We start from the raw sequence: 16,018 nt of genomic DNA, 5'->3' as shown, positions 1-16,018 counted from the left end.
TTGGGTGTTATTTTCATGTTGACAGACTCGGGAATCTGTCATCCAGCAGCTAGGGTTTTGTCTGCGGGACTTCAGCAGTGTGAGGTGAGTTTTCCTCTAGTACAAACGGGTCGAAGGAACCAATGTCAGCCTGTTTAGGTAGGTTAGCGTATGCCGGACTTAGGTCCGATGCCGGCGTTAGCCCGATGTAGATTATATGTTTTCGAACTTCGGTCTGATGCCGAGGCAAGCCCGAGGAATGTTTGTATGCTTGATGTCTTCGTGATTCTTGCATGTATTAGCTTATTTCTTATGTGTTTTGTGTTCCGGGATTCGGTCCGATGTCGGGGCAAGCCCGAGGAATGTTTAGCTTATATGTTATATGTTATATGTTCCGGACATCGGTCCGATGTTGGGGCAAGGCCGAGGAATGTTTAGCTTATATGTTATGTGTTATGTGTTCTGGACTTCCGTCCGATGCCGAGGCACGCTCGAGGAAGGTTTATATGTTTTATGTTATGTGTTTATGTTATATGCTTGTTGTTATGTTATATGTATACCAGACTTTGGTCCGATGTCGGGAAGGGGCCGATGTCATACTTCGGTTCGATGTCGGGCGGGGCCTAATGCCGGATTCGTCCGATGTCAGGCGGGCCCCAATGTAGTGAGCAAGGTAAAATATATGCTCTTATGTGTTATTTGTATGGTATGTGATAGTTTGGGGGGACTCACTATGCTTCGTGCTCACACTTAACCCCTTAAAGGCTTAATCCATTAATTCCAATATTGAATGAAGTTAATTGTAGATAATTATTAGGTATTATTTTAAGTTTAACTAACAGTTTTAATGTGAATCTCGACCAACCCCAAACTAGGGTTTTCTTGAAAATAGGGTTTTATAAACCTTAATTAGGGTTTCCAACTCCTTAAGTTAGATGATTATCAAATTAAATAAAAAAAATATATATATTTTCATAAATCGGGCACCAACCACTGCCACGTCAGGTGGTGGTGTTCTGCGGCGGTCCATTGCGGCAAGAGGCGGCAACCACTATTTTTTTTAACCCAAAACGTTATCTAAGCAATCCGGTACACATAAAATATTCATCCAACACACACATACACACATAGCCACCCAAGGTGGCGACTGGTGGTAGAAGTATGGTGGCAAGTGGTGGTGGTGGGTTTTTCTTCGGATCTTTGGCAAAGAAATGCTCCTACAGCCCTATACCATTAAAACACATGCACACAAACACCATATGATACACACAATCATCTCTCATAGTGGCTGGTGGTGGCAGCCACCATGGTTGGCTGCCATGGTGGTTATTCACATTTCCGGCCACTTAAACACACCCACACCCGCGACATATATTGAATCAAGTACCCACACGTCGGAAAATACACACCAAACGGAATAGCAACCTCACCGTCGTAGGAGGATGGCAGCTGGAGAACCTACGAATGAGAAACAACAAGAAGTAGCAGTGGTGGTCTAGTGACGACGCAACAACAAGAGAATGAAGAAGAAGAGAAGGTTGTGACCCCGTCTTGCGAACATTAACAACGAAAATGATGAATCTATTTCTTCTTATCGTCCACTGCAACGACGTCCAACGGTAGCCATCCTCCTTAACGACACTGAGTGCATCGACAATTATTCGGTGGTGCAAGGCAATAGCGAGGAGGTTGCCAATTGTGGTTGTAGGTTGGGGAAACAAAGGTGGTGGCTGGTGGATAAGCTTAGGGTTAGGGTTTCTGGTAACATGACCCTTAAAAGTAGGAGGGGAAATATATGGGTTCAAATCCTGTGTTCAAATGAAACTTTGATATATTTTTTTTTAAGTTTGGTCGCTGAATCCACAAATCAGTTCAGATATGGTCCAATATTTACATTACAACCCCAACTCTACAAAATTATTTACATTTCAATTACGCATGTTACAATTTTGATCCTCTAAACCAAAAAATATAATTTATTAACACCCGAAGGTGTACACCCAGTTAATTTAATACAACTTTAGGCTAAAAATAAAATATATAAAAATACATCTCAGAGTTTTAGGGATTATTTTTTATTTACATATGTTATTTACCTATTTAAAACGGAATGTTACAATTCTCACCCACTTGAAATAGATTTCGTCCTTGAAATCAGATCTCGCTTCTACTTTATGATGTACTCCCTCACCACAACTAAGATGAATGAAAATCCGCAGAATCCATCAGTCTCTGAGCTTCTCGGCCAAACGTCGACACTCTAATCCCGCACCAATAGGGTATCACTACAATTGAAATTAACTGATCTTATATCGAACTAAACGACACCCTTACTCTGCTATGACACTGGGGCTTACCCCAGATCATACGATAACTAGTGAATGTTACGGGCTACCCCGCAACCTTACAACACTTCCACTTTACTATAATTGCAGCCTAATGCCTTACCACTAATCTATCAATTCGAACACTCTGAGAGTCGAGCATACACTCGACTAAACACCCAAGCTGAATTTGATCCATGCCTGGAATCCAATCTTCTTTCCCCAAAGGCTACTATCAAACACCAAGAGAACGAGACCTTAATGTTGGTAAGTTTCCCGAACTTCCAACTCACACAATCCTCAATGCAAACAGCGATTTGGGTCACCTTCCTCCCCAACGGGGACGCGAAACTCATCCTAGATTCAAAACCGCTTCTACTCCTAAATCCCTAGACGATTCTCCCCCACTTTGATTTGACTATATTCTCACAACACACTAGAATTGAAGAATTCCTAATCTTTCTCACTTTCAAACGATCAATCTGCTGACCACCAGTGCTTATTCTTGCTAATGATCCCTTACTAGCCAACTCAAAGACTACATAACCCCCGAATACCAACTAAACACTTCCTGAATCCCTGCAACGTTGATGATCCTAGATGCTTAACCTGATATCTCACTCAAATCTTGAATCCAAACGACGGATACCCCAACCAAAATCTCAACAACAAACTACTTCCCTCAGCACCTCCAAAAACCAATCCAAGCATAATTGTTAAAACCACTAGATCTTGGCGATAGTGGACAACCATCCCACTAAATCCTGACCATAAACCTTTCAGACAATGCCACTAAACTGTTCTCAAGTACAACCCAGGATAACACCAAACACACCAAACCCGCTATACAAAAATAACCCTTCCTAAACCACAAAAGATTCATGGCATGCAGATGGCATATAAAATTTCTTGAAGATATAACTCAAACATAAGCATAGAAATAAACCAGATATACACTTACCCAAACTGATGCAAAGATTTCAATGAAAAAAATGAAGGTAAAACTGAAGGAAAACAAAAGGTACATACCCGCAACATTGCATGCTGAAGTCCTAACCTCCCCTGACCGACACTCTAAAGCCTGACTCCTTTCCACTGGGGCACTTACTCTACCCTATCGTCTATCAGTGATCCTCAAGGTAGTTGGAGTGTGTACACTCACTGCTCCTCCTAACGACATCGGACAATCAGCCTTCTTCTGGCCCACCTGATCGTAGTGAAAACATAATGAGCTTGCCCCTTGATGACAATCTCTGCTGACCTGACCATCCTGCTACAATTGTAGCAACTCATGTAGTTTCCCACATGTGCTGCACTAACTTTGGCCCTGCTGGCCTTTCAAACGTTGGCCATAAGTCTTGGGTCTCTTCACGTGACACTCCAATGTCTGCACCTGATCCGACCCCCTCTTCACATAATGCTCCAAATCAATCTCCCGCTCTCGGGCACTAGAGATCATATCATTCAGGGTCTTTCATGCCAAAATATAACAGAAAACAACATAGGCTTTGATACCACTGATGAGTTTTGAGCATATCTACATTCCTATGTGCACATGAAACCCTATTTCCTTTGGATCTAGGTTTTTCTCAAGTTATACAAGCAAATTAATTTTCCAAAGAAAGAACCCTAGATCTACTATATAAAATTGAAATCTATACATATTAGGAATTAGAAGAATACCTTTCTTGTTAGCTAATAGTAACAAGTAATCTTCGCTTCAATTCCTTGACCTTTGAAAGCCTAGTGACCTAAATGTTGCACCTCTAACAGAGTTACAAGCACCACAAGCAAAGAATGAGGTAGAAGGAGATATAAATCGGTGAGGGTTTCTCTTAGAAGGTAGGCATACCGATTTCTTGAGGCTAGGGTTTCCTTTTATAGTTACGGCTGCTAGGGTTTTCAACTGGAAACCCTAATTCCCTTGCTTAGGCCCTAAGCAATCCATGGACCCCCAAATGAAAGGCCTTGTACGAAAACTCTATGGGGGCTTGCCGTTGATTTTCGTCCACTCCCCATCAATTGAATCCAATAGCCCAAAAATACAACAATCACTGATTTACATAATCACTCCCCGTTCTTTTAATCACTTCCTTTGATCACTAAATTAATTCCAAATTAATTTATGATCAATACTAATTAAATAATATGATTACCAATTAATATATTATTCTTATATTATATTAATAAACCGTTAGTTAACCTTTTACTCCAAAACTCATCCAGTCTATTTGCTATCGTGAAGGCAACCGAAAAGGACCATGCTAATCTCAAATCAAGTACATACCAATTATAGTTGTGAGACTACACACCTAATCCAACACACATATCAAATAAGCCATACGTATCATACATATCGAATCAATCAATAAAAGTGATATGTGCTAACCATAGTCTTGCCATTATGCCACGATCCGCCTCGTGGTCTTTCTTTTTAGGCCGGGGACCAAAACCCTGGGTCTTACAGACAGGTGCCAGGAGCCACCTCATGATCTTCCATGCAAACATCACAAAGACAACTAACACACAATCTACAACTTCTTAACCAATTATCTGCTAGATTTAAGACACTGGTCTTGCATACAATTTGCCAGGAGCCGCCTCACTGTCTTTCATACAAAATGCCAGGGGTTACTCCCGTGTTTTCCTAAAATACATAAACCAGATTGATCGAAATTAGTGTCTGTAACCCATAGAACAGTGAGGAGACTCACCTCGTATGCAGAAGCTCACTGAAAGAAATCCCTAGCTGCTACCCTGACAACTCCTCCGGGATATCAATACCAAAATAATACCTAATTAGCAATTGGGTTCCAAAAGATGATCCATAATCCATACATGGGGTAAAATGACCATTTTACCTATCATCCAACATTTACCAAAACTGAGGCCCAAGCCCAAAATCAAAAAAGGCCCAAAACTACAAGATCCATAATGGCCCACTAATGGCCCAATTTTACAAATAGGGCCCAACCCCATTTGGGCCTTATCCTAAAGGCCAATAATTCCTTAGAGAATAATAAATCTCAGTTTGTACAGAAGGCCCAAAGAAAGAATGTGGTCCAAGGATGCGAAGCTCAAAACACAACAAACGCAAAACCCATCTGAACGAAGAATGCGGGGAGTATGCTCAGCTACGTTGGGCGTACTCGAAGAATTCCATATTTGCGACCAAAAGAGGGTACACTAGGTGTACCATCAGTTACATGGGGCGTAACCAGGACTTTTCCAAACCTCAAAACACGTCTTAATCCTTTAAGTCCTCACATTAAAACCTCATAAGACCTTCAAACTAAGCTCTTAATGCATAATGTTGACACCTTTATGCATTTGCATGACTCAATAGGACCCAACAACCAACTTAATCTACTAAGACACCACATAATCCAACTAGAACATGCATGGACCATTCTTAAACATCAAGCAAGCATTTTTTATGAACTAGAAACACCAAAAGAGGCAAGATATATCACTCCAAGCTCCTGGAGTGGCTAAAACTCACAAGGAGAACTTAATACACCATAAAAACCCTTAATATTTCCCTAAACTCAAACTAGGACAATTACAAGTCAAAATGATAACATTTTACCTCCTAAAGCTTCCCAAGAGTGTTAAGATTCTGGATCTATAACCCTAAGGCTACATCAAACTTGATTACCAAGATCCACCTCCTTGAAATAACACTAAGGACCTTCAAAATCACCTCTAACTCAAGAATACACCACCAAAAAGGGATTAGGGTTTGAAATGGGGCTCAAAGACAAAGGAGGCTGAGAAATGCAAGAGCCTTGAGCACATAAAGATGTTTAAATAGTGCCCTAACCCTAAAAATTTGGGTTTGACACTCTGTCCATTATGTTGGGCGTACCCCCAGCTTGCACTAAGCGTACTCACCCAGTCATGTGCCTTTAGCCATACACGCATGGGACTAAAACGCAAGCATTTTCCATTAAGGTCCATTTCTACGAAAATCTTCAAAATACCATAACTTCCTCATCTTAGGTTGGTTTCCAACGAACCTTATATCTACAGAAAGGTGGCGAGAAGCCCTATGCTTCTAACAACACACCCAATCCTTAAAACCTCCGAGCCAAACCTACAATCCATAAAAGATCGAGTTATCAAATTAAGATTATACATTGGGCCTCCAAAGACACCATCAAGCACTTGGATCACTTAAATCATAATACCCACATCCGAAAGAGCGAAATTCCTTCGTCTCCAAGACCCTAAGCCTAATGACGAATGATGGTTGGACCGCAATCATGAATAAAGAAACAAATCCGAAACCGAGTGTTACACTACCAATTTTGCTAAGATTATTTATCCTAGATAATATTTTATTTTAAATGTTATTTATTGTAATTTATTTAATTTATAATAATGTTTTATACAAATATTATAAGCCCATAATATTTGTCCATAAAACATGTACACAATATATAAATATCATTTATATAACACGTATCGCGTACCAAAGATACTTAATTATTTATTTACGATTAACTTATTTGACGATTTAAATTTCCGATAAAATAAATATTGTTATTTATAATCCTAAAAACATCTAGTCTGAATTCGTGGACGTTACATTATTACAATCCTAATCTTTAGTTAATCGAAGAAGTAAAAGAATATTTATAGAAAATGATCACAATCAAGGAGTTAGGACAAATAAGTTATTTCATTGTGGTTGAATTACACAAGACCGAGCAAGGATTATATATGAATAAAAAAAAGAGTGTGCTTGACATTCTAGCAGACAGCTTGTACTCCTGCTATTAAAAACTTTCATGAAACAAAAACCAATTGTTTTGTCAACACAACACTTATTCACATGTATGCAAAATGTGCAAACATAGACTTGGCCCGGAAAGTTTTTAATGAAACAAAAACCAAAAACAATGTGGTTTGGAGTGTCATGATTGTTGGATATGTCTTACATAGTAGTTATGCTATCAATAGCGCGCTATAGCAGAGCTATAACGTTTTGCGATGTTACTGAAATGTTATTTTGATATAGCGTTTACGAATAATGGTGACACTATTAGCGGCGCTATTGATCGCGAATCTCGTCAGCGTTATAGCGACGTTACACCCGGTTTTACAATGTTGTACATATTGGGCTACTCGAACAAAGAAAAAAAAATGATTGTGTGTTATTTCAGTAATAAATTTTTATTTTTTTAACTAGCCCACTACACTTTTCTCATCTGTTTCAGTACATAGAAACCACGAACGACTTGAGCTGCAATGACATTTTGACACTTTTTAGTTTCTATATTACTATATTAGAATATTATATATAGATTATGTTATGTTTTTATATGATTTTTTATGATATTAATTCTATATAGTATTAATAATCTAATATATAAATTTTGTATAAATATATAATATAAATTATACATAATATTATAAAACCACTATACCACTGCTATACCACCGCGATAACCGTGATTTCAAATAGCGGCATGCGACCGCTATTGAAATCTCGACCGCGATAACTGCTTAGCATAGTAGAGCACATGAAACTGTAAATCTTTGCCAATTCATGAACCAAGCTGGTACGAGTCTAAATAAAGTCACGTTCATTAGGATTCTTACACCACGCACTCATGTTGGACTTATAGAAGAAGGTTGTGTAATATTTAATAGTGTGAAAGATTATGGTATTGTGCCACATCATCCACATTATGCGTGTGTTTTAGATCTTTTAGGTCGTGCATGGTGTTTAGACAAAGCTTATGAGTTTATAACAAACATGCCCATAAAACTTGGAGTATGAATATGGGGAGCAATTTTGAGCGTAAAGTCTCTAATGCAGATTACATGTACTAGGTTGTACTTCATGATTCGATCGAGTCAGAATGAGTGGAAAGCCCACAGAAGCACACTGTTGGACCAAACATGGCGCGTTCCCTTGTGGAATGCTGGGTGGTCGCTGCCTAACCGATGATCGGGACTCGATTCTAGAACGCATGGCGTTCCAAAGATGAACACACTGCGTTCCCGACCAGGGACCAAAAATTGCATTTATGTCTTAATACTTTAAGTCCAAAGTTCAAATCTTCAAAATAGCTTCTTATCAGAGTCTTAATCCATAAAATCCTCAACTTGGCACCTTTGCATAGCCCAAAAAGAACCCAACATCCATTAAAGCTTCCAATCCATAAATCAAGACCCAAAACCTTTGCATGGTTGGTCCTCCACCATCAAGTTACCATTTTTATGACTCTAGCAACTCAAAAATGTGAGGATCTTCAATTCTAGGCTCCTGGAGTAGCTCAAACTCCCAAAGAGAATCCATATGTTCATAAGAAGCAAAAACAAGCCCTAATCTAGATCTTAAGCTATAAGGTAGTAAGATAGAAACTTTATACCTTCTGAGACTTGAAAATGTGATGGAGAACCTGGATCCAAAAGCTCTTCCTTGATTAATGAGACTCCAAGGTGATCACTCTTCATCAAGAACACTAAAATACACTTAAGGATGGTCTTTCAAGCTCACACACTCATAATTAGGGTTAGGGTTTCGAAATGAGACTTAAGGTACAATGGAGGCTGAAAGACTGAAGAGCGTTGGGTCTTAATTTGTTTAAATAGTGCACACTTACGATTTTTGAGTGCAGACGGTGAATGCGTTGCGTTCCTCCCTGCAACGTCCCGCGTTCATCTTGGCCTCTACATCCAACTCCATGCTCTGAATGCTAAGCGTTCACGATATGAACGCCCTATGTTCAGGCCTTGCCTCCAACACAAGCTAGTAATTAAGGGTTTTAGGCTAGAAAATCCTCCATACTTAATTGGTTCAAGCTTATGCATGCAATATGAATTTCATAATTCCTGAGATGCTACATCACTCTTTGGAGTCTCTGGTTAGTTAGTTCTCTGATCATTTGAATAGGCGTGCGAAGATTGTTTTATATTTTGATGATTTGCTACTATGGGGCTCACTCTAATAGAAAGAGACGGAAGTAGAATGCAATAAGAATCAAATGGGCTAAATGGTAGAAACAACAACGTACTTGCATATATTATTTTATTACAACATCCCGTTTCCTTTATATTGTACTTTGAAAATAAACCTAGTTATAACATTGTAGTTTCATGTTTTTCTCTTAGTAACATATCGTACTTTGCAAATTTTATCTAGTCATAACGATAACAATCAGATTTTTATTGTATTTGGATGACATTACTATAATTATGTTGATTTTTGTAAGTATAATGTTGTAATATGCTAGAATAAATGTAGGATGCTATGGTAAACAAATCAACATAAATACATTGCTATTTTTTTTTGTAACCCAATGCAATGTCATTCTTTTTTTTTTTTCATCTCCTTTATAGCATTGTAGCTACAAAACTCCACCATGGCACCACCCTCTAATTTTATAAGATCTTCGATCATCACCATCAAGTAAAGGCTTCACAAATAGGTTCTGAACCTCTCATCATTCTCTTTTTCTTCAAATTGGTTGTCAGTTTGGTTAAAGATTATTAATGTTAAATAAAAAAAAAAAAAAGAAATGGTGAAAAAAATACCATGCTCTTGTGTTGGTGACTTAGCTAGTGTTACGGGTAATTGCCAACATGTAATTTATAGGAACCTTTTATTATATGCAAAGATAAATGATATACTTTGTAATTGAAAGAATATTTCAGATACATAACTAGTGTTACGGGTAATTGCCAACATGTAATTTAGGTTGTCGGCCCCATCATATTTTATACCAAAAATAAGATAATAAAAATCAACTTCGCCGACATTTGTTTGGTTCGATTTGATCTCCTATAAACTACTTTTTTGTTTGGTTTCATCGCCTAAAATTATAGATGGTGAAATACAAGGAAACTTGGTCACAAGCAAACTCTTTTCTTCTTCGTAAAATTATGAAGTATTATACAATATAAACATGTGGCCGATGGGATTCGTTTAGTTGGATTGACAAACCAACCATCCACCGACCATGGTACCTAAAACCGCTATGGTTCTCTCGGGATGCATCTAACTAGGAACTAGTAGCGGACACAAAATGTTTTAGTAGGGGTGATACTAAAAAAAATTTCCAAATAAAACTAAATTAGTAGTAACACTCGTATTTTAAGCCTGTGTACCTGTGTACCTAACAGAAGAAACATAAAAAAAAAAAAACATAATTTTTTTTTTACATTACGTGCCGGAATCGGAACAGTGGCCCGGGACCCCGGGGCTCCACTAAGGTCCACCACTGGTCGGAACGATCTGTCATGTCGATCCGAATGTCCGTTATTCATCAGAATAAGCGATTGCAATTTAAAATTCAGGTTCACACGATGAAGGTGAAAATGCCATGAAAGTATTATAGATATAGCAAACCCCATCAGAAAACTCTTCTACTAGAAAAAATAATGTTGACCTGAATCACAAAACATTAAAGTTTCTAAACGGAATGCTTATGTTCGGTATCTAGCCCATTTCATACATGCTTCTAGTTCTGTTCTTGAGCTCCAAGTAAAAACAAAAGAAAACAGCTAATCTATTTAGTTGCACAAAAAAAAAGTCAGTTAGTTCCAACGCCTGTACCTAGAGGAAAATAATTTGAGTTGAAGGCAAAACGAAGATATGCATAACATAAAAATTTTCAACGTATCATAACATAATAATGGCAGTTACCGGTGATGGTGTTGAAGGCTCAGGGAGAGGGAGAAAAACCGCGACCAAGGAAAACAAGGGTGTAAGTTCCTTTTTATTTTTATTATTATTTTTTTTATAGTTTCTAATAAAACTACAATTAATAGGTAAATATATTTAAAAATACCATTACTTGGTAATTCATTTTTCCGACTACAAGGTTTATGTAAAAAACTCTGAAACTAGTTGCACATGTTTAAAAATACCTAGTGTTTTTCCTCACTCGGGTATCATTAGTGAAACAAGATAAACATTCATCAAATTCTCTTTGGTTCGTATTGTAGATGTTTTATTTTTTTCCTTTGTACCTTGAGAAACTTTCTCATCCTCAACATATAGGTGATTCTTATGTTGACATTAATTACCAGGCTCAGAGAAACTAGCAAATGGCATCAGGAAAAGACATCCAAGCTCACAAATTTTCATGAGATGCATACACAATTTGATAGTTCCAGCTTTTTGAAGACTTAATTAGTTTTCAGATACATGTACATAGTTTATAAGTTTCCTTGTATTAAATAACACGGCGCCAAATAGATTATAGATATAATATACAATAGTATTAATTACTGTTGGTGATGATGATCCAGAAATTAATCATGCAGTGGGGTAGGAAGCCTGCATGGCAATGCCACAAATTCCTTCTTTCGCATCAACATCTCTTTGCATCATTATATACCCCTCTTCACCCCAAGTTGTTCCCCATGAATTCTTCACGAGCCAATACTTAGTTCCATCAGCAGTCGTTCCATAACCAACCGCAGTAACACCATGGTCAAGTTCCGTGCCACATTCTCCGGTAAACACCCCGCTAGAGTAGAACTGGAAGTCGGACCCACTTGCATCAATAGCCACAGAGATAGGCTGACTGGCTACAGCCTTCAACAGTGCACTTTCACTATTAGCAGGAACATCTTCATGACCCGTAATTGTTGCAGCATGGTTTGATGCCTCGTTGCTGTTGCAGCTTCCATCCACTGCTTTGTATGGGTAGTTGCTCTCTGTTGTAAGCCCTTTATTCTTTACGATGAATTCAAAGGCATCATCCATAAGACCACCTTCACATCCCTGATCTACACCACTAGTATCGCAGTCCACAAGCTCTTGTTCAGATAGAGAGATTAGTTTACCTGTTGTCAGTTGGGTTATTCCTTCCATTGCTCCCACAGCTGAAAACGCCCAGCAAGACCCTACAACATATATATCATGATGAACCTTTTAAGTCAGCAACATAGAATACGTTTCAGTTGTGAAATTCTTAAAACAATTAATTCTTGCTAGCTAGCTTAATTACCACATTGGCCTTGATCTTTAATAGGTGTTACTGCACCTTTCTTTCTCCAGTCCATCGATGAGGGGACTGCTGTCACGTTTTCATACCTGAAAGCAGAGGTGGATGTGGAACATTCATGTGCCTTGAATCGGTTCCTTGTGCTCGTGAACTCTTGGTTTGTAAGGTCTGCAAACTCATTCACTGCTAGTTTGTAACCTTTGTTCATGCCATTGTTGGATGAGTGTATGTACTGAACGTTCTCTTGGAAAATCTTTGAACGCCGTTCTTTCTCATCAGCGTCCTTGTAAACACGTCCGTAACGAGCCATCCATTGCTCGTGGCTCTCATAGCTTGAACTGTCAGGGAGCAACCGGGATGCAGTGTGTGAAAGCAAAGTAGCTGAGAAGAAGAGTAAAACCAAACATGCCAGAGATGTGTGGTTTGTGGATGACATAGACATAGTGGTTGTAGATATATGAAATAAGGGATATGAATATAAGTTGGAGTAAACTCTTTGCTGAGAGGTTGGCTTTATATAGAAAGAAATGATTTTGTCCTTGTTTGAAAAACGAAATATATGTTTTCAAGTACGTAGAAGATCAGATGGTTTGATTAATATTATATTAATTAAAATGATGTTAAGCCAAGGGTATAAGTTGTTTAGATAGAGGATTGATGACACTACCCATGTTGGATTTCCATTTTTGGACTCTAGTATTCTGAAGGTTAAAACTATTGCATACTCATTTGTTCTTTTAACATAAGCAAAGTTAAGTTAAAAGCTTACAGAACATAACTTGACCAGTATTTTGGAATTTAATTGTGTCTAGTATATGTGGTGGGAGAAATTGTCTAAGAGTCTCATGATATATATATATATATATATATATATATATATATTATAATCATTTTTCTTGGTTTGTTTTTAAGGTTCCAATTTAGAATTGCATATATCTGATAATTAGATTTGTATTTAAATTGATGTATTTTAATAGAGAATATAAGTTAGAGCATCTTGTCAAGATGTTCTTCATTTCATATAATTACTAAGTGTAAAACTCGTATATTATACGGTTTGATTAAATAAAAAATTAAATATTAAATATAAACATTAAGTATTTTTTTTAAATAGAATTTTGAAATAAGGAATAAAGAAATTTATTAATTACAATTACTATCACATTTATTACATTTAATACTTTACATATATAAATATATAATTATTGTGTGACTTTTTAATTTAAAAACTGAAAACAAAACCCAAAGCCACCACCGCAAACCACCAGACTTCCACATTTCCGTTCGATTGCCACCATTCTCCGTTTCTTTCCGACGTTGTGTCCGTTGCTACCGCCTTTTCAGAGCTTTCTCAGCCGCCTCCTTAGCAGTTTAAGTCGGAGTAGACCACCGCTGATGGAGCCGATAACCACCAGCATTCACCGGTGCCATTGATGTCGGCGGAGATGTTCCTTGCCATTGTTTCATTCACACCGAACCGTCGAAGCCACCACTGCAAACCTGTGATGTCTGTTTCCGTTCAAGACAAGTCGTTGGCAGTTAGTGTGTATTCTATTTGCGTTTTTTGACGTGTTGCTGGGCAAAAGGTTAAGAGAAACCGCCGCCACTACCGTAAGGTGGTGGTTGTCATCACCAACCACCACTGCTGCCGCCACCGTACGTCGTTAGGTGGGTGGATGGGTCCTTTTTCAAGTAACAAAACATGTGTGTAGGTGTATTTCGGCTATGAGGGTGTTTGTGTGTTTGTTTTGGCCGAAAAACCAAGAAAGCCACCACCACCACCACCATCTACGACCACCGTCTACCGCATGGGTCGTTGTGTGTGTGTGTGTGTTTACCTTAGTGTGTGTGTGTGTTATTTGAGATTTTTCATTGTAAATTGTAATCGGTGTCAAAATAATATAAAAAGAAAACTCATAACCACCACCATGAGGTGGTGGCTGCCGCCACCAACCGTCGTGTTGGGTGGCAGTATGCTCTTGCTTGTGTTTAGATTTCGTTTCGGATGCTTTGACAAAAATAGACTAGGATCATAACCACCACAAGCTGCCGTGAGCCATCGTTGACCACCACTACCCTAGGTGGTAGTGGGTGGTGCCCGACTTATCAAACTCTGATGAGCCCAATGAAACCCTAATTGATCTAAAGACTTAACTTTTGGGCCTATTAGGTTGTGATTGGGTTGGAAACCCTAATTTTGGATATATGTATTATGGGTTGTCGGGACCCGCATTTTTAGATGACCGGATTAGGATTATGGATTAAGCCGACAACACTACATGATTGAACAGACAAATTGATGGACTTAATGGAGTAAGTTCTTAATGGGTTAAGTAGGAAACACTTAACCCTAATCGTCATTTCATGTGAAAACCATAATTGTGTTGGGCTTAGATTTGGGCCTTTCTATTGGGCCAAGATATCTGGACTCTTGATGAGCCAACTATTAACAAGTAAATGTACTAGAATATTTGTATTGTGCTTTAAGATAAGGCCCATTGGACAGGCTTGGGCCTAATTGGGAAAATTGGGTCATACGTAGGCCAACTGGGCCTTGATGATTATGAGATATTGGACCATTAGAATACCAAGTGTTAGACCCATAATTAATGGTTGGGCCATAGGGTAAGACCATGTAAAGGTTTGGGCCCAATTTGGAAAATTGGGCCATAATTGGGCCTTGGTTCATTATTAGACTTTTGGGATTATGGATTGGGCCTTAGGCTTGAATCAAGCTAAGATAGGGGTAAAATAGTCTTTTACCCCAAGCATGGCCTTATGGATACATGTTGGAACCCAATTATTAATTGGGTGTTATTTTCATGTTGACAGACTCGGGAATCTGTCATCCAGCAACTAGGGTTTTGTCTGCGGGACTTCAGCAGTGTGAGGTGAGTTTTCCTCTAGTAGAAATAGGTCGAAGGAACCAATGTCGGCCCGTTTATGTAGGTTAGCGTATGCCGGACTTAGGTCCGATGCCGGCATTAGCTCGATGTAGATTATATGTTTTCGAACTTCGGTCTGATGCCGAGGCAAGCCCAAGGAATGTTTGTATGCTTGATGTCTTCGTGATTCTTGCATGTATTTGTTTATGTGTTCCGAACTTCGGTCCGATGTTGGGGCAAGCTCGAGGAATTTTTAGCTTATTTCTTATGTGTTTTGTGTTCTGGGATTCGGTCCGATGTCGGGGAAAGCCCGATGAATGTTTAGCTTATATGTTATATGTTATATGTTCCGGACATCGGTCCGATGTTGGGGCAAGGCCGAGGAATGTTTAGCTTATATGTTATGTGTTATGTGTTCTGGACTTCCGTCTGATGCCGAGGCAAGCCCGAGGAAGGTTTATATGTTTTATGTTATGTGTTTATGTTATATGCTTGTTGTTATGTTATATGTATACCAGACTTTGGTCCGATGCCGGGCAGGGGCCGATGTCATACTTCGGTTCGATGTCGGGCGGGGCGTGATGCCGAATTCGTCCGATGTCAGGCGGGCCCCGATGTAGTGAGCAAGGCAAAATATATGCTCTTATGTGTTATTTGTATGGTATGTGATAGTTTGGGGGGACTCACTAAGCTTCGTGCTCACACTTAACCCCTTAAAGGCTTAATCCATTAATTCCAATATTGAATCAAGTTAATTGTAGATAATTATTAGGTATTATTTTAAGTTTAACTAACAGTTTTAATGTGGGTCTCGACCAACCCCAAACTAGGGTTTTCTTGACAATAGGGTTTTATAAACCTT

At 38.6% G+C, this 16,018-nt stretch overlaps 1 protein-coding gene across 1 annotated transcript; it reads right to left on the bottom strand.

Annotated features, from left to right (window-relative positions):
• Positions 1-11,577: 11,577 nt before the first annotated feature.
• LOC145033580 (senescence-specific cysteine protease SAG39-like) lies at positions 11,578-12,707 on the bottom strand. Its single transcript, XM_078982167.1, has 2 exons — positions 12,275-12,707; positions 11,578-12,170 (listed from the first exon to the last, which is right to left on the bottom strand). Exons 1-2 carry the CDS (start codon positions 12,705-12,707, stop codon positions 11,578-11,580), a joined length of 1,026 nt encoding a protein of 341 aa, XP_078838293.1.
• Between the last annotated feature and the right edge of the window lie 3,311 nt (positions 12,708-16,018).

The sequence above is a fragment of the Lactuca saligna genome, chromosome 3 (assembly GCF_052625555.1).
Source record: "Lactuca saligna cultivar CGN05327 chromosome 3, ASM5262555v1, whole genome shotgun sequence".
Taxonomy (NCBI): Eukaryota; Viridiplantae; Streptophyta; class Magnoliopsida; order Asterales; family Asteraceae; genus Lactuca; species Lactuca saligna.
Note: the sequence above shows the minus strand (reverse complement) of the source record. Positions and strands in the feature narration are given on the sequence as shown.